Source organism: Prinia subflava, chromosome Z (genome assembly GCF_021018805.1).
Source record: "Prinia subflava isolate CZ2003 ecotype Zambia chromosome Z, Cam_Psub_1.2, whole genome shotgun sequence".
Lineage (NCBI taxonomy): Eukaryota > Metazoa > Chordata > Aves > Passeriformes > Cisticolidae > Prinia > Prinia subflava.
Window position 1 is genome coordinate 38,956,790 of NC_086283.1, and position 25,454 is coordinate 38,982,243.

The following is a 25,454-nucleotide window of genomic DNA, read 5'->3' on the forward strand; positions in this document are numbered from 1 at the left end:
TAAAATCTGATCATGTAGAGCAAATCTGTAAAATCTGTGTAGTTTGCGGAGTCTGGGAATAATTACTGCAGCCCACTGCATCATAGAAATGCTGGAAAAATGTTTAGGCACAGCTAAACGGACCTTATTGTATCTAGAGAAAATGTTTTTGGCATACTTAATTACCAGAACACTTATATCAGCACTTATGAAAAACAGAATCATCACATGACAGCAGAAATCACAACTTTTAGTTCTGTATTAGGCTTATAGTTTTGTTATATAGAACTTAAATTCCATTAGGTTGTGTGTTATTCACAGTAGTAAAAAAAATCCATAATAATAACACTGCAAAACACAGGGTTTTAAAATTCTTCATGTGACAGACACTTACATGCAAGACACTGACTAGATTTTTCACTTTTTTTCTTTTGCAAATAAAAAGTGTGGAAAACATTAGAATTTTAATACAATGAGAAAACATGAAGAGAAAATTTTTGAATATGCATGAATAGGCTACAACACGTTTGCTAATATAACTGTCATCTAACCTGCTTCTGCTGACTTTCAACAACACACAACAGCTGATATCTCCTCACGTCTCCAACAGCCGAAATTTCTTCAGCAAGACCACTTTGGAAAGTCAATACTCTCTTTGAAAAAACCTTACTTCACTGTTCTGTGAACTCACTCAACACTTGGCAGCAAGGGCAGACGATAAAATACTTCAAAGGCCATAGATTCATCCAACCATGGAATCACATTAGATTGCAAAATCCAGATTTTCCAAAACAATAGAAGGACTGCAAAATATATGGAATTCCAATGAAGGACAAACCCACTGATACCCTAGTAACCTGTAACCTGCCTCACAGATACCTTTCCACAGGAGAAGAAAAAATCACCAGGTTTTGCTGCACAATATAACCTGTGGATTGCCACTGTCCAGCTCACTGCGACTCCCAGTCTGGTCTGGCCAGGCGAGCGTGGCAGAAATAGAGAGGTGGGAACTATGGAGTTGGTCAAAAAATAAAGAACTTCAATAGAGAAAATAACAAACCTCAGAAACCACATGATCTGAGAGGCAACATCCAAAGATTCAGGGGCATGGCGAATTTAACAATATATAGGGGTGTCTGAGGGCAGGGGTCCAGCCCCAAATGTGGGACAGGAACTTGACCTTATGTATGACAGGTCCCAAACCAACTGAGAACCAGAACTAGAAACATGGCGCATTATGGAATGATTCTATTAGCATGCTAACTTCTATCTTTTCAGTATCCTTGGCACTCTAAAGCCTGGCTCTCAAACAATACTGACCTTCCTGGTGTTCTCTTCTGCTGGCCCACCTCAAAAACGATGTCTCTGAGGGCAGAGCCTCTTGTGCTCTGCCCAGCCTCCAGCACAGATTCCTATCTATGAATTCCTATTCTATGAACTTCTCATTCCTCAGCTTCTTGATTTCAAGAGAATGAGAGCTTCCCTAAACCTCCAGACCAAATAACACATTAAAAATTACTCCTACTATTTGGTTAAAAAGTACAGTTTTGAAAATATGGTCAATGAGCTTTTACAATTCTTACTTATGGATGCTGAAAATCTGATCAGAGAGAGAAATCAAGCAGCAGCGGAGTTTGTGAGAAACTGAGACACATAACTTTCTCACACTGGCCTGAGAATTTGTGAGGAGGACTGTAACAGTCCTTGAGACTCAAAAACAATTTCCACAGGTGTTGTTATTCATTCTTGCAGACTGGTGTTATTCCAACTTGTTTACTTGCAAGTGTGTTCGGGGAGTGTTGTTCTGATTGTCCAATCAATTTTCTCTTGATCAGAACTGGATATAAAAAAGGACAATGCAAAATAAAGATGCTCTTTGTCTGAGAATGAAGAGTCCATGTGTTTTTTCTACTGCCATCCCAAATCAGACGATGACACTTACTCATTTTTTATATACAAAAGCACCACACAGCATCTTATGTATTGGACCCCCCTAGTGTGAGACTAACAGGGATAATCAACAAACACACACAAAACAACCCTCATTCATCAGCAGACAAGACACATAGGTGCAAAATCGAAGATGCAAATTATTTTCCTACTGCTGAATCTCATGCAGTCTTTGGGTACCCTGGACTGTATTAAATGAAGGATGCTCAGCAGGAGCAATGTGATTCTCCCCAGCTACCTGGGGAGAACCAAACTGTACATTTCTCCCTAAGGCGCAGAGCAGAAATGGTTCATGACATGCCCATGGTTTCCATTGCTTGCTTGAGGAATGCTGGTCAGCCTTTCACTTATGACTCCTTTCTAAGCATCCACCCCAGTATTTTCTCAGGAGTTCTTTCATCATTGTGGCTGCAGCAGCACTTGCTGGGGGAGGCGGCTCTGCCAACCTGGCCTTGGGGCTCCAGAAGCCTTTGGCTGACACTTGGGTGTAAGGGTAAAATGCTTCAGGGGAAGAGGAAAGAAAAAGTAACCTGAGACTGCATTAAGGAAATAGCCATTTATTTTCTTTTTCTTGAGTAAAGGCTTGCTGCAGTCTGTCTAGAGCTGGCCACGGCGCTGCCTCTTGCTATAATGGGAGGCATCTGGGGACCCGAGGGTCCTCCTCTTTCGGCGACGCTGGGATGTTGCAGGTGCGGGGCCACTGCCCTGGCCAGGAGCAGAGGAACCTGCAGCCACTCCTGTCTCCCCCAGCTCATCCTGGGGCTGCTCCTGCTCTGCAGCAATGGACACAAAAGGGGAGTGGCTGGAATGTCCATGGAGGGCAGGCTCCAAAGTGCTGGCTTCCCTCTCTGTGTTGGAATTTGCGATGCCACTGGATGGGGCCTGGCTGAGGGTGGCAGCACCCTCCTGGGAGGCAGGTGGATCAGAGCTGGCAGCAGGGATCTCATCCTCCTCCCTGGCAGTGTGAGAGTCCCGCAGCCTCTGAACCTCCTCACTGCACTGGGTCTCAATGATATTGAGGATGCCATGGACCAGCGATGCAGTGTATTGCTGGAGACGGGGCTGCAGTCTCTGGATCAAGACTTCCCTGTCTGGGCCATAGACACAGAGTGCAAGCACGATGCCACTCTCTGCACTTTTCACCTGATACCACTCGCCCCCATATATCATCTCCAGCCCCTGGCGCAGCCACAGCCGCACGGGGTCCAGGAGGTTCCGTCGTCTTCGGAAAAGTTCTGCCCAAAGCTCAGGCAAGATGCCACCCACAGCCTCTGGTCCTGCAGCCTGCTGCTGAGCAGGGGCTGCTGTTCTTTGTGGAGAGGAAACAAGAGAATCTGCAGGGCCATGGGGTCCATTTTCAGCCAGCTCTCTAGGAGCTTCTGCTGCCTGGCTGCCGGTCTCTGGCATCTCTCTGGGAGGTGTGATGACGCAGTGTAGGTAGTCATCTCCACCATAATCAGAAAACTTCACTGTCAGGATGGATCTTCTGCAGAGTGGGCAGGCAGGATTTCTTTCTGCCCAACGCAGGATGCAGCCAAGGCAGAATTGGTGACCGCAGGGCATGGAATAAGCGACATCATCTGGTGCATCACAGCAGATGGGGCAGCTCCACTCCTTCCCCGTGGCCATGTGTGCTTGTTCCCACAGGCTGGCCCAGGCTCTGACAGCATCTGAATTTACAGCAACAGATGTGAGGTCACAGTCATAATCTACCACCAGGATTATGATTATTCCTAGGATTATTTTAAGATTATTGTCACCTCCATTACCTAGTGATGATACAATGTGATGTCTGCCCCTGTGGCTCTTGGAAATACGCTGCTAGTTGGAGGCTGCCCTCTACAGGAGTTCCTGCTGCACCCCAGAAAGGAGGGCATCACCAAACCATGAGATCTGAGTTAATGGATCCATGGCTGTGGAAAAACAGCAAGGTTATTAAAGTTTGGTCTGTCACAGAACATCAGAAATTCAGCAAAGGGGGGTTCAGAAAGCAAGGAAAAGTTTCAGGTGGCACTATGAGGAATGGCTGGATTTCACAACTCATGAAGGAGTGTTTCCTGAAAGATGGCCAAAATGCACAGATAACCTGGACAGGAGAACTAGAGACATGTTGGGAAGGGGAGCCTTGCAGGAGAAGAGCATCAGCACAGTTATATCTGCAACAGCATGTAAGTTTGACATTGCCTAAATAATGCTGTCCCAGATCCCAAGTCTGGGACCAGATCAATCCATGTTGGAAGCAATGGGGAAAAAAGGGTCATTGGGGTGAAGTTGTTTATGTCAGTAGAGGCAGGACTGGAGAAAGTGAAGTGCAAGGGCATCTGAGGAGGGGAAGAAAAGACAGAGTCTTTTGTGACTGGCATGAAATACCTATCGTGAGCAGAAGACATGGGTGAGGAGAAGAGAAAAGAAAGTACATTCTGCAGTAGGCCCAGATGTGTGCAGACTTATAATGGAACATTGGGAGAGACATCCCTAGTACATCACATCGCTGTGGAGGCTAGCGTCACAGAGTGGCCAATTGTGACCTGCCCGGTGTTCTCTGCTGCTCATGACTCCTCTCCAAGCATCACCCCAGTGCTTTCTCAGAAGCTCTTCATGACCTGCAGCATTCTGGCAGTCCTCCATGTCTAGTTTCTTGTGACAGATTGGAGATAGAACAGAGAATGAAGAGCTGCTACTCCTCACTGGTGTTTCACATTGCTGAAGAGTCATGGTCTTACTTATGGTCACCAGCTCACCTGGGAATGGGAAACAAATTCAAGAAATTTCTAGACACTCAGTAATGACATCCTCCTAGTTCCCCAAGCCTCAAACTCACCCCAAGGCCAGCCTCAGGGAGGCGTTTTCTTGCACAGCTCACCTGCACTGTTACAAACATTCTGGCTACCTGAACTAGGGGGAAACATTGATGGGGAAACTGAGACAATGGCTCCTGGATGGGCAGTGGTAGCTGATGGCAACATCCAATGCACCACCCAGCACCAGGAAGATCATGTATCAGTCATCCAGACCCTGCATGCACACTTGGCAGGAGTCCACAAGGCCTCTTGCAAGGCTGGGAACACTCGCCTTCATTGTTTTTGGAGACTATGAATTAAGAGGTTCTCCTTAATACATTTCTGACTTGACAGAAGAGAGCTTCAAACTTCACTGAAATGAAAGGAAACTTGTTTTCTAACCTGAAGTATTTGATGTTTAGGTTGCTCAAAAGTCTTGTTTCAGAAGCAAGAGTTTGGTGACTTTTTCCTCCTCACGTGTGAATTCAGAGCCAAAAAGACTTTTTTCTGCATTATGAAATAAAAATATTTTTACTAGGGATCTGTACAGACTTTGTTGTATAAAATCACTACAAGGACTGCAGCTCTCCAAATGCTAACTATAGCTCTAACCCTAGTGAAGCTGTTAGATGCACTTTTAATTATTTGTCCAACTTTTTACCAGTTTTGGACATAGTAGAAGAACATGATGGAGCAATGTCCAGCTTTTGTGTGTGTGTGTCCGTGTGTGTGTGTGTGTGTTTGTTTTTGACATTTATTAAGACTCCATGATCTTCCTTATTAAGACTACAGGACCTGGAGGGAAATTGCAGTATTCTTAGCTTCCTTCTGTAATGAAACCAGCCTCTATTATTACTCAAGTATATAAAGCTTTTGGTAAACATTGTACTTTAGAATACTTGTAACTCTTCTCCTAGTTTTTGTTGATCAATTAGTCTCCTATCCTATGGGTATATAAATGTATATTTCATTACATATCACTTAAAACACAGAAAGGTCTTAAAATAATTATGGTAGTCAACTAGATCCAATTAATACTGCTGTGACTTTAGGATATACCGTTAGTACTTGAGAAAACTGAATGCTTTGTGTTGTTTAAAAAGCTCAGCGGCTGTTCTGTGGCCACCCACTGTGTCCATTGCCAGTTACCTGAGATGCTGTAGCTTAATTCACTCTGATTACCTAAGCAGCTAGATAGATACCAATGGCAATCGATACAGTTTAGCCACACCTTCATTTAAACATGCAGTAGTATTCACTTTGTATTGATCGCTAAAGCACGGGTCTAATTGAAAAGCCCCTTTATGTTAGTACACGTGGCAAGAGGCCTGTGAATTTATTGAAGGTTAGCTGAGGAAGAGCTACTTGCTAACTCAGTGTCCAGGCCTTGACTTCAGACATGGTTTACTGCAACCATCGGCCACTGTTACCACACAGAAACTGAAAATCACACATGGATATTTCTTCACTCAAATGAACTTCAACATCAAATGAACCCTACACAAAGCCATGTAAGACAATCTAAGAAAAACAGGGAATTTAATTAGCTTGAACAATCCTTTGGAATGCACAGGAATTAGCAAAAATTGAGGTAGATTTTGAAAATAAGGATTTGTCTTCCTCAGAAAAAAAAAAGGCTGTATATGGATAATTATTATGCTTACATATTGCTGTCTTTGTATCAGAGTAAAGCATATTGACAATATTTTATAAAATGCACAAATTCTTTATGTTCTTCTTATCAGCTTGTGTTTATGTATGATGGGATTGCCTCATATAAGGCTCAACATTTGAAGTATGTATATCTTTCCTTAACATACTAATACCAGATTGTATGGGGTGGGAGAGGTAGGATTTACTGAGGAGATGATTAGGTGATGGATGCATATTTTTAGAATCTTTATTCTTGGGTCTTTTGTGGCACTCATTTCCATAGTAACATAATAGCTCATGCCCTCATTCTTCATTTTTCTGAAAGTAAACAAGTAGGAATTGAGATTCACAGTTGAAAAAACTAAAATATGTCAGAACTGGATTTCTACACCAGAGATAGTATTAAAATTTAGATCTCTATAGCCCTAACCCATTGTTTTAATCCAAATTCATCCAGACCTTTACTGGAGGTCAAAGTAATCAATCAATCAATTAATTAATTAATTTAAAATATTCACCAAATAAAATAATGATAATGGTTTTAAATTTTTTGTGTTTTCCAAATCGTCTCCACTTCACTGATGTACCTACACCAGGGAAAACAAAGAGACAACATCTGTCATTTGAAATACTTAGAGAGAATTTTTCATAGAAGTTTTCTCAGAATCTCAGATCAGGAATTCTGCCTCAGTATGAGAATGTAGAACATGAACTGGATAAACCTAGAAGAAAAGTATCTCTGGATTATGTGGAATGTCCTTTTCTAGAATACCTGATTGAGATGCAATCTGAATGTTATAAGACAAAATGCCCTGAAGTCATGGAAGAGTAGGTGCAGTATCAATAAGTTCAGACCATGTATCTTTTCTCGCTATTAGATTTTTCTTAAAATTAATCCCTGTGGGGAAAACTCAGCATTGTGAGAAATGCATATTATATGGCTCTATGCAGATATTTACTATATGTATTATGCTAGGTTGAAAAGTTTTGCTATATTAACTTGTGAATAGTATAGTGAATGTAGTTTTGTAATTAACATTAAGCTGTAGTAATCAAAAATAAAAACTATGTGTGTGAGATATTCTTTTTAGCTCAAGAGAAGGAGAAGATAACCAGGAAATTCTTTGCACAGAGATAACAATTGCAGAAACCCCTAAATTTTCCAGAGAGAGAGAGATGTATGTCTTCCTGATCAACAGAGACCACCGCTTCACCCAGATCCAGACTCAAAGGCACCTAGGGGGATTAGCAGAGGATTTTTGACAAGAACCAGATAACTTGTTTTGTTTTAAATAAAATATGCATAATCATGAAGTGACTCCTCCTAAGAGAAGAATTCTACTATAACGGCGTCCTTCTCCTGCTGACTTTGGTCCAGTGAGAGGAGACCTGGCCCGGGCTGTATCTCTTTGCTATTATTGTCTGATAAATTGTCCTACTCTAAATTGTTTAACTTTTATTATTGTATTTGTATTACTATTTTTATAACCATTTTTATTTTTATAAAATTTCCAAAAATCCCCAAAGCGAGTGATTGGCGTTTATTACAGCATCATATTGCACCAATGAGCGTGAGAAATTTCAGCATCTGCTACCTTTTCTTACAGATGACAGAGACCTGCTTCTGAGGAAACGATGTGTTCTAGAAACTGTGTGTTCCAGAACAAAGCACACGTGCGTTGCAGCATGACTTGGGTCTCTGTAGCACGGCAGCCCCTTTCGTAGGGAAGCCAACACAGTCACTGCCAGGAGCAGGCAGCTGCACAGCCACCGCCTGCTCAGCCACTGCACTCGGTGCCCGCAGGTGCCGCAAGCTCCTGCTCTCCCGCCCGGGCAGGGACCGCTCCTCTGCGGTTCGGGAGGCTCCTGAGCCGGTCCAGAGTCTCTGCCTCTGCTGTCACCGACATGTTTATTGTAGACCTGATTCTTCCTCGGGGGCTCCCCCCAGAGCTGCCGGATCCCCGCGGGCTCCCTTGCCCTGGAGCTGCCCCGCCGCAAGAGAAACCCCCGGGATCTGGCCCACCCTCCGCTCCCGAGCCGCTCCCCTCAGCGAACCAGGAGGAACATCGGACTTAGTTAAAAAGCTTTTTTGTTTTTGGCATCTAATCTCTGCCAGGTGACAGTTGTCCGGGCTGCCCATGTCCCTCAGAGAGCTGCTCTCATCGTGTCCTTAAGCTGAGAGACCCTGCATCTAGGTGCTCGAGAAGGAGATAATTCTAATTCATTTACTCGCTTTGTATTGAAAGTATGCTTATGTATTGGGTTCGTGTGGCCAGGTCTGAGTAGTGGCAATGGAGAAAGGAGAGAAGGAGTGTGGGGTGTTGCTAAAGGGGTGGCTCTCACTTTTAAATTACATTTCAGGGACGCTTGGTTCCAAAGAAACCTTTGCAAACATGCGACAACTGCACTTTCTGAATATGAATACCATTGCATGACTTACTCAGAAGTCCACGTTCTCAGTTTCTTAACTCCAGGGAGTGCTCAGTCTCTTAACTCATCCAGAAATCCAGTGATGACTGTTTAGCATCGGTATCAATAATTACATTATAATCCCATGAGATGACATATTGGGAGCGAATTGGGTGGCAAGAATGGAGTTGTGAAGAAATTAAAAACACAGATCCAGAACACCAAGGTAAATTCAGTAATGGTGAAACAGAGAAGAAAAAATAAACAACAAGAGACAGAAGCAACAGAACTTTCTCCATGAATGACTGAAGACACAACATTGAAGAATGGCAAAAATAACAACTCCTCTCTACAAAAGCCAGCTTTGGCTCTTAGGCTTTGGGCAAATCTTGTGCAGATGTTTTGCATGGTCTCCAAAGGAATATCCAAATCTGATTTCCTCGTAGGAATTCAGCCCTCTCTTCTGAATGAATGGAATGCTCCAAATTTAAGAATAAACAAACATCTCTCCATCATATTTCAGTTTTGCTACCATGATTTGTGATTTCTTTGAGACAGTACATTTAATGTATTTTTTTTGAAATTGTACATTATTAAATGCAAAATACTTTCCTTAGTATTTAAAAATCCAAAGGTCACAAATTCCAAACTGTTGTTTCTGGTCCTTTCTTGCTTATTTAAAGTCTGTGTTTCTGCTGAGGATTATAAAGTCTGTGTCCCTGTATTGCATATTCAATATAAGGAGTTATAGCTATATATGCGTGCTTTGCAATGCTTTGAATGACAAGACATTTTAAGAATACAGAATAAAGCTCCTTTAATCAAATAATCTCACTGATATCAGTGAGATCAAATAAAAGTAAAACACCACTTAGCAACAGCAAGAAGGTAATCTGATTTTAACTAGGTTCTGTGCTAGGACAATGGATAGCCAAACACTGCAAAATCAAGAAGTCCTTGTGATATTAATACATTCAAATAGTGAGAACTAAAACATAATTTAATTTAGTTCTACTGATAAATTCTCAGCAGCATTAAATATAGTAAATATTAATAACATGAGAATAAATCAATGTGTTTTCATCTCTAAAGCTTTTGATTCTCAGTAGAATCAGCAAAGTTAACCCTTTCTTCAAAAGTTTTGGGCTACTGAGCATCTGCAATTAGGCTTAATAATAATAATAATCAGGAAATTTATTATGTTAATTTAATTGCATTAATTATAACTCAGGTGCAGGCTATACTCTTGTGTTCACAATCCCTTTCCTCAGATTTTATTCTAAGACACTACCAACATCAAAGTTGAATGGTTTTATGAATGTTTATTTTCATAAACATTTTCATAAATTCCACAGACTGAGTCTCTTTCCTTCAGGTACCTTTCCCTTCTTAGATGATGTGTGTGGTGCATCTTGGTTCTTTTTGGTCCCCTCTAGATCTTCCAAGAGATTTTGATTCACTATATCCCCCTAAGCAGAAAAATAAAGAACGCTTACAGCAGCCATGGCTGCCATAAAAACATCAGCAGGAATACCTCTATGGTATTTGTTGATACAAGGAAGCAAATTATGCTGTGTTCCGTATTTAGGTGGTAGATATTTATTTACACCTTCAGGTAATTTTTCTGAGAAATTGCTGGACACATTAAAATGCTTAGGCTACTGGAGAGCTTTCATATGCTTGTAAATTTTGCTTGGTTACATTGTGTCTTGGTTTGAAAGAAAGGTGTCTGCTAGGGAGGGGCAGGACCCCCTGGGATCCCAGGGATGGAGACTTCAAATCCCCTCCTTCCAAATTATTATAATTCAGAAAATCAAAGGGGCTTTCAGGCAGAGGTATGGGGATAGGAATAACAGTCCTTTACTAGTGTGTCTAACAAGGCAAATAAACAATAACAACTACAGCATTAATAATAAACAGAACCAGGAACCTCGAGGGGCTTTGGTTTCACAAAGCTCGGGGCAGTTTGATCTCTTGGGACTCCGAGAGCACCAAGCTGGAGTGGTGGAAAATCCCGGGCTGGTGGACGAGACGTGTCAGAAGCTGGGTCAGTGGTAGCTGGAGCGGCAGGGATGTCCCGGCAAGGCAGGGCCACAGAGTGGTGGAAAGCCTCAAAGCAGCGCCGAAGGAACAGCGGCGGCAGGAGGAGGCGAGCTCAGGGTTCCGGCGCAGATGGCGGTCGATTTTCTAAGACTGGACGGGGGGGTAACAGTGAACTCCTGCAGCGAGCAGCAGCCTGGCTGTTCTCTCTCCGGTGCCCAGAGCGAGAGAGCGAGAGGCCGCCAGCCCTGTCCTTTACCTGCCCCAAAGCTCGCGTTATGTCCTCCTCTGAGGGAAACTGCCAGAGACCCAAAAACAATAGGTGTAGCCCGATGCTGCCATCTCATTTGGCCACTTCTTTTGTTTTAGACAAGTACCCGGTATCAGCCTTCCAGCAGTTTACAGCAAAAAATTCTGTAAGTGAAAAAGAAACAAATCTAACCCCCAACACATAGCTTCTTGTATAATTCTGAACAAATATCCCTGCACATGACATGTTTAAAACCAGCATAAAGGACAGACCTCAAACATTTACATTTGACTGAGCTGAGCAACTGATTAATAGCTCAGACAGCTACTCACAATAATTCAGACAATATCTCTAATTTCACAGCTGCCCATACACACTTGGCTCAACATGGTTCTGTATTTCACAATAAAATTGATATGTGCTAAAGCTTTAGACTTCAGTTCCAAAAAACCTTTCAGTTCTTGTAATTATCCTCTGAATTTAGTAAAAAATATTATACTCACTTTGCACTTTATTAGTGTATTCTATAGCATTCTTTGTAGACCTTATTACCTGCACAAAAATCACACTATGGTATTTCTACTTTTTATTAACGTCCTTGGCTAGAAGATAGTATATTAAAATTTATTGTGGATAAAGAGATTGGAAAAGCACTATTGTGAAAAAAACAACACAGGACTAGAAACAGTAAATTCTTGGTTCGGCTCATACCTTGGTCACAGGCTTACCAAAGTTCTTTCTGAGGATTTTATGATTACATTTCTAAATGTCCTAGCTAAATCAGCCCTTGTCCACTTTCAGACTGAATTTTAGAATCACTAATAATTCATGAAACCAGTTAAAATTAAGGAAAAAATACAAGTCCATAATTGTTTGGCATCCTTAAACTCACACACCTTTGAAGTACAGATCCTGAAAAATGAAAGGCATAAAAGAAACGGAGTCTTGAAAAAATGAAAAAAAAATCTGCTTTATCCTCTGTACTGCTCTTTTCAGAAATTTTCAAAATTATTCTTCCATTTTACTCTAAGAGTGATGATGTGAAATAACACAAACCAAGTTCCCACAATACCAGCTTATGACAACCTTGATAAATGCTGGCTGCAGTAGCATATGACCAAGTGGAAAATTACACTGCTTCAGAATAATTAAAACAATTAATTAGAAAAGATAATTAAAAGAATTCATTAGAAAAATTATGAGGAAAGTTATATAATTTCCCACACTACCTGGCACAAGGCTTATTAGTCACAGATTTAGAGAGTTAACACAAAGCCACATTAATCCCTGGCATTTGTAGTAAGCACTTTATGATACAACACAAAGCATTAATCCTAGATAGGGATCAATCACTATGGTGTTAAGGTAAAAAGAATTAACTGCTGTATAAACTCATTTTAAAAGACCATAACTTGTTGAGTAACACTTCTAACTACAAGTCTTGTGACCATCCACAGAAATATATTTTACATACTTTCCTCACATACTTCAAATACAAATATTAGATACTACACAGTAATACTTAAAATTTCTGGCTGAAGCATGGAGACTATGAAATGCTGTTTCCTTGAATGCGTAACTGGATTTTACACTTAATGGTTATCCGGAGAGAGCAGGAGACTGCTGCAGGGAACCTAAGGGAGCCGATTCCACACAAGAATCACACCATGGGCCTGAGAGCATTGTCCAAACCCTTCTTTAATTCCTCGGGCTTTGGTGATGTGACCGCTTCCCGGGGGAGTCTGTTCCAGTGCCCAATCACTCTGTGGGTCAAAAACTTTTTCCTGATATCCAACCTAAACCTCCCTTGACTTAACATCATGACATTTATTCGAGTCCTGTCACTGGGCACCACACAGAAGAGATCAGTGCCTGCGCCTCCTCCTCCCTCACAAGGAGTTTGTAGGCTGCAAAGAGGTCTCCCCTCAGTCTCTTCTCCAGGCTGGACAGACCAAGTTACCTCAGCTACTCGTCATACAGCTTCCCCCTCCAAATCTTTCATCATCCTCGTGGTCCTCCTTCGGATGCTCTCTAAATGCTGAATGTCTGTCTTGTATTGCGGTGCCCAAAACTGCCTCCAGCACTCGAGGTGAGGCCGCACAAGCGCAATGTAAACTTAAAAGTTCACATGAAAAAAAGCGAAAGAGAAACACGAAAGCGCCGCTAGTCCGCAAAAGTTTACGACACGCCCTTTTACCAGCCCTCGTCCTTAAAAAGGGAAAGTGAGCGGAAGGAAGCGGGCCCGTCCCTCCCGCGGGGGCGCGTCGCGGGCTCCCGGCGTGCCGCGCGGCGCGGCCCCGTTGCGGCGCCATGTTCCACAGCAGCACGCAGCGCCGGCACTGGACCTTCCGCGGCGAGGACGAGCTGTGGCGGCGCCGCGCCGAGGCGAACCGCCGCGCCCGCGCCAGGGCGGCGGCCAGCGGGAAGGTGCGCGGGGCCGCAGCGGTTGCGGGGCGGGAAGGGGCGGTGAGACCGCCGCGGACTGAGGCTTTGCTTCCCCCAAGGTGCCGGAGGGCGACCCGGTGCTGCTGGAGCCGCAGGAGGAGCTGGCGCTATGCAAGTACTACGAGAAGCGGCTGCTGGACTTCTGCGCCGCGTTCAAGCCCGCCATGCCGCGGTCTGTTGTGGTGAGCGAGGCGAGGGCGGGGCCGCAGCCTCGGCCCCCCTTATTCCTTCGCTTGCTGCCTGCCTGGCTTGTTTATGAGAACGCGGATATCTTTAAAGCCTCTTTTCTCTCTTCTACCACTACAGTCTGGCCGCTCTTTATCTTTTCTGTTTCATTTTCTGACACGTGCAGCCATTTCAAAAGCTGATGTTTTTCAACGTGATCTGTTGCTTGTGGCTCTTAAACTTGGGTGACTGAATTGTTTTGTTTCCCTTTAGCAAGGAGTAGAAACAAAATAGTCGTCGATGGTTGATAGTAATGTTTGATGATACAGAGAAACAGTCTCCCAGTAGCTAAAGAAGATGGTCTCAGATTTGGGCTGTCGTTCTGAAGTTTTCCAGCATTAATGCTTCTCTGACCACAAAATAAGCTGGACCATGTACTGGTAAAATATTAACCTGCAAAGGAAAAACAAAATTACCTTGAACTTACTTGTCTTGAATGCAAAAGAGCGTATTTCAGAAGGGAGAACTGTGGACTTCAGCTGAAGAACGGAGTGAAATTGTGCCTCTCTCTGGCTAAGCCATTAAGATGTGTGATTTACGTTGTCCCTTGTTAGTCCTCCTATTTTCAAGCAGGTGTGGTGAAGAGTGCCATGCGTGAGGATGTGTTTGAAAGGTGGCAGTCACTGGCATGGCATGTTCTGTGAAGGCAGACTGATGTTTGAGAGGTATCCCCTGCAGAGTCTCATTTTGGAAAGCATCAGCTGTCATGCTGATAAACATGCCACAGAATTTACTGATGCAAAAAGTCAAATGGTTAGGATTGCTTGCAACTTCCGGGATGGTTTTTTTTAGCCTTTGATTTTTAAATTTCATTTTAATACCTTTTTTTAAATAAAGATACGGTTGGCTTTTTCAGCATTGTGTTCCAAAACATGTCTAAAAATAAAGAAAATTATTTTGCATGGCAGTCGTTCTAGCATAAGGTTCTTGCAGGCAAAAATAAAGACTTTGAAATACTTAATGGCATATAATGGCCGTATGTGTCTTTGTGCTTTAGTGTATCCTGTGTGCCTGTAGTATATATCCAAACTTGGTATGTATCCATTTTCTGTTTTTTTTCTTTTTATGTACTTATTTTTTTCTTAATCCTTTTTTATTTTTTCCCTCCCCGTTTTTTTTTGATTTAGGGAACAGCTTGCATGTATTTCAAACGTTTTTACCTCAATAACTCGGTGATGGAGTATCATCCTCGGATAATAATGTGAGTTATCAACACTTCTTAAGTTACTCTACCAAATGGAATATTAGAAGTATGATATTTATATTTGTAAAGACCTGAAAAAAAACTGTCTTCAAAACATGTTGTTTTAAAGATACACAAATTTTCTGAGCACAGGTCTTGATAGGAGAATGGATGATGCATATGTCAATTGTTTTATTTTTGGGTTTTTTCCCTCCTCAAGGTTAACATGTGCATTTTTGGCCTGTAAAGTAGATGAATTTAACGTATCCAGTGCACAGTTTGTTGGTAATCTTCGAGAAAGTCCTCTTGGACAGGAAAAAGTTCTTGAACAAATACTGGAGTATGAACTGCTACTCATTCAGCAACTGAACTTCCATCTCATCATCCACAATCCATACAGGCCATTTGAGGGATTTCTAATTGATATTAAGGTAATACTCTCTGATACGCCCTATGCTCTGCATAGCAAAGTAATAAAAGTCTGTATGCATTGTCTTAAAAAACTTCATTTGCTTTTGTGCCTGTGATTTTAAAAATCCAATTTCTAAAGTGATAGACAAATACTTGGAAGACAGTTTTTTTACTTGTGGTGTTTAAGTTATTTAGGATATTTTTGGAATAAAAATATGGTCTGCTTCTTTATTGCTTTATAAAATACCGTTGAATAAAATACTGTGCGTTTTAAGCTCATGAAGAGGAATGACAGATATTTATTTTCCTAAATCATTGCTTTTTAGACTCGGTATCCAATGCTGGAAAACCCTGAAGTTTTGAGGAAAACAGCTGATGACTTCCTTAACCGAGTGGCTCTGACAGATGCGTATCTGCTCTTTACTCCCTCACAGATTGCTCTCACTGCCATATTATCTAGTGGCTCAAGAGCAGGAATTAATATGGAAAGGTAGTATTTTCTGTCTTGTATGTGTGATTTAAACAGTTTATTTGCTTCTTTTTGTATAAATAAATTGTTTTGCTCCAGACATTCTTAAGTACTAGAATTGTGTATTTACTGATTGATAGCACTTGTCTGTTCTTTATGTTTTAGAAGGGCAGTGGTACTGATCATTTTCACAAAGAGGTGATGAAAGCAGTTAGTTTCTGTGTGGTTTTTGTATTTCTTTGGAAGAAGTTAAAAAAAAAAAACCCTGATGACTTTGCCTCAATTAGAACAACATAGGATTTTCAGACTCAGTTTGAGGGTTACACAGGGAAGAAAGTCAAAATGTAGGAACAGAGTCAACTGAAATTACACTGAGCTGATAGCTAATGGGCATGCTGTAACATGCTGTGTTTGGCTGCTGCAGCTGTTCAGTTTCCATGAATATGAACCAGGGCTAAGGTGTTGATTTAAATCAATCTTTTCCTTTCTGTGTACTTGCCACTGGTGTTTGCACAGGCATTATCAAACACTTACATACCTTTGTTGAAATGTGTAGTTTGTTCGATTTAGTTCTCTTGTGGACAAAAGCATACACTTTTCTTCAGATGAACGACTGAGGTGGTTGCAGTAAGGAGCTGTACCTGTCATGTGTTAATACCATGCCACGGCCTGCGAGCATTTTGCATCTGGAGTGTAACACCTGCTCTAAATCCAGAAAGTTATTTTAAAATAGAATCTTCCATCTGTTGTAAATTTATCTCAGATCTCTCTAGTTCTAAAAGAAAGAGTGTTGGGAATGTTCCCTACACGATTCACTGTCTTCTCAGAATTGTGTAAAAACATTCAAGTGCTTACTTTAACTTGAAGCTTGATCTACTACATTCTTAGATCTGTATTCTGTACTGCTTGTACCAAGATTCAGAAAACCATGATTACAAAAACAACTAAAATATTTTGTAGATAGTGTGTGATTTAAGGTGTCTGAACTTTGTTTGCGTGTTAAGGAAGAATTCAAGTCTTTGTTACCTGTCTGCACCATACAGTTGTTTTTTTTTTTTATTTACTGTTTGATGTGAGTTTTTGCTGCCAGACATGAGAGCAGCTGATGGTGCAGCTGGTGGTCTGTGGACCTGGGATCAGGTGCAGGTGCAGCTGCAGAGGTGCTGCAGAACATGTTGCTCTCATGGAGGAAGGGATAGAAGTCCTTGGTTGTTGTGGGTGTTGGTGAGGTTGCTCGTGTGTGTTTTATCCAGGCAGTGTGCATTAGTGTTCTTACTGAAGAGAAGTTTGATCTCATTGGGAAGAGGAAGAGACCATAGGCTCATGCGAGACAGTGTTTAGTAATAGCTTCCAGCTGCCAAAAGAAGCAGGTCTGTCTTGCAAGCTCTACTGTTGGTCAGTCTGAAACCATTTGAGTATTTGCTTGTTCTGTGGGCATATTGTACAACAGTGTGATGTTGTCACAGAGTCTTAAACTTAATTTGACTTAGCTCCACGAGGCTTAGAAATGTCTAATTTGGCAGTGTTATTTCTATGTGGCTGGGAAACACTTAAGTCACCTTCTTACTGTGGCAGATTTGCTTTTTTATCACTTAAGTAAACAAAATGTTCTTACTTATGTAATTACAAAGTTCTAGGAGAGGTTAGTAATAAATAATACACTTTTTATTAACTCCCAGTAATTGCCACAAATGGTTATAACATTCTAAAAATTTATTCTTCCATGTCTTTTTGCAGCTATTTATCAGAAAGTCTTATGCTGAAAGAAAACAGATCAACCTTATCCACATTACTAGATGACATGAAATGTAAGTAAACATTGGAAATGTATGATAAAGAATATCTTGAAAAGAGGAAAACCCATATACTTCCAAATTACAAAAACTTTGGATAGAGAGGTGTGCTTCATACGGTTCTCTTCACCTTAAGGCATGCATAAGTAAACTGCAGACATTAGAAAGAACTACCCAGCATGTGGATGGAAGGGGGGAAAAAGACTTGAGACAAAACAAACAAATTATTTTGAATAAATTAAATAAATTAACAGGCAGAGAACCTGCCTCATTCTTTCAGAACATAAGTGTTAGAGTCAGTTAATTGTGAGAAATCTCTTTTGAGAACTAGATAATGGTAGGACAGAACTAAATTACTTTTTAAGTCAGCATATCTTAAACGTTACAGCTTCAGGCGAAGCCTGCATATAACAACTACTACCACCAGAAGGTACCTTTTGTAAGCTAAATGATTAATGTGATATGCTGATATTTATACTGCACATCTGTTTTGCAACTATAAGATGTTTCAGAGGATGCTTAGCTTCACTAGTGTGAGAAATCTCTTTGTGTGTGTGTATGTGTATTCTACAAGTATTAAGAATACTACCATGGTTTAGCTGAGCTAAAAGGGAGTGTAGTACACTGATTATTAACTTTTTGTATTTAAATGAAAAGGCTGTGATATGAAATTCCCAGTAATTAATCAGAAGTAATCAGTTACTGAATGTGTTAAGTTAATGCATGCATTTCAAATGGGAGTGGGCAAGTTCAATTCAAAAGGGAGTGGCTAAGCTGGCTGACATGAGCAGTGAATGCACCATACAGGTAACCAGGGTCTACAAATTCAATTTACCTTTAATTTGTAAAACTTAAGATGTCCTTTACTTTCTGGTCTTCTAACAAATTGAGTCTTCAGACTTCAGTTGCTGAGATGGAAGGGAATGCTGTGATCACTTACTTTTCACTGTAGTTACTATGGATGGTAGCTTTAGCCCAAAGGCAGCTCTTCCGTAAATGTGAGATGGTTGGAAGGAAATTTTTCAAGTATTTGTAAATAACTTCTCCAGAGTACTGGTGGTAGAGAAAAAAACTTATAATGCGAATTATGCCATAAGGAAATCCAGAGTTGATGATGCTGGAGACTTGTTTCAGTGTAGTTACAAGGAGGGAAGGAAGGAAGAAGTGTTGGCTCAAGCCTGACTATGAGACATAAGCAATGCTCAGCTTCACCAGACACTGGATAGGGTTGTGTGACTCACAAGTGTGGTGGGTTGAGCCCAATTCTATGCCAAGTGACCACCAAAGCCACCCTATCACTGACCTCCCTAGCTGGGCAGGGGAGAAAAGAGAAAATAACAAGTTCATGGGCTAAGATAAGGGCAGGATGAGGTCACTCACCAGTCACTGTCGTAGGCGCACAACTGGGGAAAATTAATCACCAGTCAAATCAGACTGGGGTAATGGGAATTGAAAACCTAATCTAGTAGACCTTTCCCCCACCTCTCCCTTCTTCTTGGATTCAGTTTCACTCCTGAAGTCTCTTGTCTCCAGTGCAGGGGGACTGTAATAAGCTTACCATATGCTTCTGTTGCTCCTTCCTCCTCACATTCTTCCCCTGCTGCGTTGTGGGGTCCCTCCCACAGAGACAGTCCTCTACAAATTTTTACATGAGTCTTCCCACATTAGAGCAGTCCTTCATGAACTGCTCTAATGTGGGTCCACTGCACAGGATAGGCTGCTTCAGTGCAGGGCTGCCCTGGGGTCACAAATCTGACCAGCAAACCTTGTGTAGTGTAGGTTTCTCTTCCCTACATGGTATGGTATACAGCATGGTATTCCCAAGGGGTCACAGCCTCCTTTGGGCACATCCACCTGCTCCAAAGTCACCTCCTCTATAGGCTGCAGGTGCATCTGCACACTCCACATTCCTGTTGCCCTCCATGCAGGGGCACAGCTGCTTCACCGTGGTCCACACCAGGAGCTGCAGTGGAATCTGTTTCAGTGCCTGGAGCACCTCCTTCCTTGCCTTCCTCACTGACCCTGGTAGATGTAGGGTGCTGTTCTCCTATATTCTCAGTCCTCTTTCCAGCAGCACTTAGTGTTGCACTGACATTTGGGTTTTTTCCTTTAAGTCCGTTATCACAGATGCACATCCACTGTCACTTAATAGGCTTGGCCTTGGCCAGTGGTGGGTACAACTTGGAGCCGTCTGGCATTGCCTCTGTTGTGTGTGGGGAGAAACTCTAGCAACTTCCCACAAGTAAGCCCCCACTACCAATACTACCAATATCTTGCCATGCAGACCCAACACAACAAGACAGAGCAGAAATTATCCATGTGCTTAGAGCTGTGTTGTTGCCATTTCAGGCATGAAAAATCTCATTAAAAAATACGAACTGCCAAGGCCCGAAGAGGTTGCTGCTCTAAAACAGAAGTTAGAGACGTGTTACAGCTTGGACCTTTTACTTAATACAAACCTGTAAGTATATCTTGGATGTGCTAAACGTCAGGGTTTTTTATTGGCATAGGAACATCAGTATTTTCTTCGCTGTGTGAGTGATGGAAAATGAAAAACCTTAAATGTTCACAAAATGTTCACCTGTGTGCTGTTTCTACTGGGAGCTGAGACCCAAAGTAGCGCTTTCAGTAACACATAAATAGATTCTTTTTGTGCCGATTTGCAGGGCAAGCTGATTGTTTTTTAACACAGAACTGGAATACTTGGTGGCTTCTTAGGTGTGGCCACTTGATGTTGTATGTAATGAGAACTAAGGGCTTTAAAATCAGGTGATTGAAACAAGAATGTTGTGAAGGCTTAATGTTTTCTTAAAAATTATGTGAATGGCAAAGGACTTGCTGATTTTTTTCTGCCCATTTCACTTCAATATGCACCTTGAACTTCCAGCAAGCTGCATGCCAAGGCTTTGTTAGTTTTTTTATGGAACAGGTATGTCCATAATGTAGTCCTGGGGTCAAATAAACGGAGTCTTAATTCATAAAAATACCTAAGCATTTCACTTTTCTTCTGGGTTAGGAAGAAGAGGAAAGGTTATGAAGATGATGAATATGTCGTAAAGAAAGGTAAAATGGATGAGGTCAGTAAACTGTTGTAGAAGTTTTTCCTGAATTTTTTCATCCTCAATCCCAATCTAAAAGTGACACAGCTAGTGAGATATATTTACCTATCTGTAATAAAATTTTGCTTGTTGCTCAGACTGAACCTTTTTCAACTTCTTTTTCACTTCAGATGAGCCAGATTTCATACTTGCCTATGCTTGAAAGTGTTCTTGAACACCCATCTTTTGTGGAGAGGGGCATGAACATGCAGACCATCCTTCCTTGTTGTTCCTTGTGCTTTGAAAATTTTTATTTACTTTATTTGGTTTCTTGCTCAAAGCAGTGTTGGACTAAATTTATGTCAGACAATTTGTTAACAAGGCTGCGTGAATTACAGATGCTTAGCTAGTACTTCGCATTATAAGACCAGGTGTAAATAAGGTGGAGGTAAATTGAGAAGGGTGACCCAACAAATAAAAAGTGTTAAGGTTGTCCTTCACATCTGAGATGAACACCTTCCAAAGCTTTGTTTGTAACATGGACAGGAAATTGGAGTCTGCATCCTGGCAGAGGTGAAGAACTTCCCTTTTTAACCGGACTTATATTGATACTAAAGACAATGGATACTGATAGTCTAAGACACACTGGCATTTGGAAAAATGTGCTAACATCTGAAGAGGGTCACCTATCAAAATCTGAAGATAACAAGATTTGTGTCTTTTGCTATTAGAGGTTATCATAGTAGGTAGATGCTATAGTGTCAGATTAGAATCTGAAAAATTATTTAAACAAGATAATAATAAAATCAGCATTTGAAGGTATGTTCTAACAAAATGTGAGACCTTGAACTTATTTTATAACGATTTTATTGCTGAAAAAACTTTTGATTAGTTTTTATTCCAAATGCCAGTCTTGAAAAGTATTTTGAAACTGGCAACTCTATATAACAGGCCCTTGGAAGACTTTTCACTTTATGACAGAATAATGTAAAAAACAGCTTCATATGAAGCTTTACTTGTTCCATGCCCCAGTTTAATTTGTATTAGTTACTCTGCTATGGTTTGAGGCAGTTTTGATTTTGGAGCTTCCTTTTAATTCATGTCTGGAACTATTTTCCAACAGAATAACCTGACAGGATGTTCACATAGCCTACAGCACTTCATGATACTCTTGTACAGTTTGAAAGATCCTGAAACGCAGAATTTTTCATTACTGATGTATCTGAAACTTGGTTTCTACTTGTGTAATTTCATTTCTGAGTAATTATCACATGAAAGAGGAGATCTCAGCTGGCCAGGACCTACAGGAGAAAGTGTATTTTTGAAAGCTTACAGAGTGTGCAAACTGCTCATACTTTATTAATGGCTTAATTAATCCTGTACTTAGCTGACATTAGACAGTAGTCTACACATGCACAGTCAATTCTGATCCAAGATGTTTTTGGATTTAACTGTATGCAGCTGAAGGTTAGTATCAGTAAGAAGGCCAGAAGTGGTATGGCAAGCTCATCAGTTTGAAATGGTAGGGAAAACATACGAGGAAATGGTTGAGCACAGGTGGCTCAGCTGCTAAGGTGACAGCCATGAACAGCACAAGACATTAGCAGAAGGTGCAGTATGAGCTCTTTTGGAAATACCTGCATAGTTACCTAACATAAAGCTCATGCTTCTTTATCTCAGAGAGATGCTGAAAAGGGGCTGCTAATATGACTCTGTGTCCATCACTGTAAGCACAGGTATGGATAATTAGCTTTAAGGTTTAAGGCCCATCTTGCCCTGAGTTAAAATATTTTCTAGTCTTCTGTCTTTTGGAATCTAAGTTGTTAAATCCAGACCATAGGGCGCACACCACACACAGATGTCACTCAAGGTGTTGTGTTTTTCCCTTCCATTAGGAAGAGTGGACTGATGATGATCTTGTGGATTCAGCATTACTTTGAAGGAAGATGGACTCCTACCACTGCAGAACTACTCTCTGGTGACAGGTGTGACTCTGCCTGCCACAGGTTCCTTTTTATGTGTCATAAGGTCTTTGTGCTGTTAATTTTTGTCAGTAAAGCTTCTACTTTGTAAAAAGAGTAAGTTGTGGTTCCATTAAACCGTCACCCATTACAGGTTCAACACTACCAAGATTTGCTTCAAGAAATCTGGCCCTTGTTTTTGGTTCAGAAACAGTTGGATGTGGCTGCTGTGTAGTGTTAGAGCACCAGCTGTTTTATTTCATTTTCATACACCCTGTTAAGAGTTCTACAGTACACACACCTACATGCGGCTTTGAGTGTTCCCCAGTTTCACTCTTTGCTGCATTTTGTGTGTAACAGGTAAATTGGGTAGGCAGCTCTGTCTTCCAGTTTGTATTTTTACCATGTTATATTGTCTGTACCAAAGCAGCTAAATGCACAAAATAATCCTGTTTATACACTCTATTAAAGATCTAAGTAGGGCAGAAAGAAAGGTTAATTATTCCTCTGAGATGCATTTTAGTAACAGGCTTAACAGGGTTACGGTATAATCTAAGAAAATACTTCTCTAGTAACAAAGTCTTGCAAACAGGTTTATTGTCACTGCAGAAGCGCATCCCATGTGTCTGCCCAGTGCCATAGGTGTGACATTTGGAGGCTCTAACCTTTAAGAATCTGTTCAGCTGGAGACCAGGGCAACACAGCAAGAACCACTATAACACTACAGCAAAGGTGCAAAAGTCAAGTCTCTGATTTTATATGACAGTGCTCTGGCAGTTCTGAAAGACAGGAAAAATACTGTAGGTGTATAAGAGTTGACAACATATGATTCATATGGTAAAATTATTTAAGTGGTCATCATATTAGTCTTGTCACTGAATCTTTTACTCCCTATTATCATATCACTGCCTGATGAAACACCCTCTGTATCAGCAGCACATTTTACTTTTCAATCTTTTAAACACTTCATGGCAGTGCCATGGGCAGGGACACCTTCCATTAGATAAGGTTGCTCTAAGCTTCATCCAGCCTGACCTTCAACACTACCCAGGGGCATTCCTGGCTTCTCTGGCAGTCTGTCAGTGCTTCACCCCACTCACAGGGAAGAATTTCCTTTTATTAAATCTCAACCTACCCAAGGTGTTTTAACTCCTACTTCCTTACCCAGTGCTGTACAAATTAAGTTATACGGACATGGTAATGTTGTCTGAGGACTCATGCTCAAAAAGTGACACAGTGTGAACACTGCAAAATACACCACCAGTGCAGACACTAAAAAATTTGCACAGCAGCCAGAGTTAGCCAGTTTCCATAGAGACAGAGATATGCAGCTTGATTTATTTTAAAAACTTATTTTCACTTATAAAAATAATATTTATGCTAGACTTACAGTACAAAAAAGACCAAACAATACCTATTTTATAAAATGTTTTAATGAATGCATGCATGTCTGATATAATCAATAAATTTACTGAATTCAAATTATTTACTGTTGTAAACATTTTACAAAAGCATTGTGATTTATCTGGATATACGGTTCTTGATGGAAGAACTATTCAGACTGAATCAGTGGTACATCAAAAAAATAAAGCTGACAAGACCCATTCTGCATATTCTCTTTCAAATGTCATTCCAGCAAGAGAAACAGCATGGTATAAAAAGTGTACAGTAAAGGTTGTTCCTACCATAACATCAAGTTCTGGAAACTGTAAATACAAGTCAAAAGTGGTTGAAACAGTCAAAAGTCATAATTATTGTAACCAGTCAGAAATTACAGTAAAAAATGTTATCCAGTTATAGGTGGTTGTCAGAACAACGCCTTTCTTCTCATGTCAGTTGATGATTCTTTTCCAATCAGACAGCAAAAACTTTGGCAGAGGTGCTGAAAAATTTCAAAGTCCTAGACACGGTCACAGCATGTTCTCTGTGGAAGATGAACTGTACACCAAGGCTCAGAGGTTGTGAAAACGGTTTCCAAGTGGAAAAAAAAAGTGCAAATGTCCTGCACAGATAGCTTAAAAAAAGCTGCTGGTACAATCATTCACCAACAGGATCTTTGTTTTCTTTTTGCATAGTTCACACATCACTGGGAATGTGACAGGGTGTGCTATTTTTGGCAAGAGCAAGAAGAAAGTGATACTGGTGAGAGTTGCCATGTTGGGCATGCTGGATCCATGCAGAATTCAGGTATAGGGCTGCTACCTGATGTTGTTAGACACTGAATACTGATTTTGTTTTTGTTGTAGCAGTTCAGTAATGGCCAAAAGCTTCTTAAGAACGTGCTGTAAAAGAGAATGTAAAACTACGTTAGCCGCTGGAGACAGAAAAGGCCTCCCTGAGCAGCATTTTCAGCACCAGCCCATCAGACCTGTGACTCCATGGTTTAAATATACTACCAAAAAGATAAAATATCTGATTCCCTAGCCACTAAGGGTAGTCTTAAAATAATGTTATGGACCTTGCCTCTCCTCCCATGAATCTTCTTGCTTCTTTATGTTTAACAGGAAGGCGGAGGAAGTGTACAGCTAACATACTGTTACAGTTTGCCAGCAGACTTTGCCAAGCATACAAGTGTACTGGCAAACTAGAAAACAGAAATAAGGTATTAATAGGAAGCTAAAGAAAATTAATTTGGTTCTCAACTTAAAAAATTCCAAATGTGAAAGCTAAGACGCAGAGTCTGTCAGGAGACAGTAATTTTGTGGGTTTAAGGCTTCCTCTAGAAACTTAACAAAAACCACCCAAACTCAGTTGGTTTTTTTGCATGAAGGAACAAGACTATGGGTTACATATTTGCTACAGCAATACCACAAAAGAATCCCAGTATTGAGGAGTAATTCAGGGCACAGCACCCCTACCTGTGATTTG

The 25,454-nt window shown here is 41.1% G+C and overlaps 2 protein-coding genes across 3 annotated transcripts in view; one reads left to right on the forward strand and one right to left on the reverse strand.

Moving 5' to 3' along the window:
• Positions 1–13,312: 13,312 nt before the first annotated feature.
• Positions 13,313–22,703, forward strand: CCNH (cyclin H). 2 transcript variants are annotated; one of them, XM_063423863.1, is made up of 9 exons: positions 13,313–13,488; positions 13,566–13,688; positions 14,859–14,932; positions 15,135–15,345; positions 15,652–15,815; positions 17,532–17,602; positions 19,937–20,048; positions 20,604–20,650; positions 22,521–22,703. In XM_063423863.1, exons 1-9 carry the CDS (start codon positions 13,372–13,374, stop codon positions 22,532–22,534), a joined length of 933 nt encoding a protein of 310 aa, XP_063279933.1. In that variant the 5' UTR covers positions 13,313–13,371; the 3' UTR covers positions 22,535–22,703. The 2 variants fall into 2 exon arrangements, with proteins under 2 accessions (XP_063279933.1, XP_063279932.1); XM_063423862.1 differs by having other exon boundaries at positions 13,315–13,488; positions 20,604–20,664.
• Positions 22,704–23,884: 1,181 nt separating this feature from the next.
• The window catches only part of RASA1 (RAS p21 protein activator 1), a 53,706-nt gene continuing 52,136 nt past the window's right edge, over positions 23,885–25,454 (reverse strand). The window contains exon 25 of the mRNA XM_063423861.1: positions 23,885–24,868. Within this exon, the coding sequence (XP_063279931.1) occupies positions 24,785–24,868 (84 nt within the window). The 3' untranslated portion in view covers positions 23,885–24,784. The remainder of the gene's footprint in view (positions 24,869–25,454) is intronic.

Excerpts from the sequence above, each read along its gene's own strand:
- CCNH (XM_063423862.1), top strand. The coding sequence starts at position 13,372 with ATGTTCCACAGCAGCACGCAGCGCCGGCACTGGACCTTCCGCGGCGAG. Across the intron at positions 15,346-15,651 it reads GATTTCTAATTGATATTAAG|ACTCGGTATCCAATGCTGGA; the intron begins GTAATACTCTCT and ends ATTGCTTTTTAG. Across the intron at positions 20,049-20,603 it reads CTTTTACTTAATACAAACCT|GAAGAAGAGGAAAGGTTATG; the intron begins GTAAGTATATCT and ends CTTCTGGGTTAG.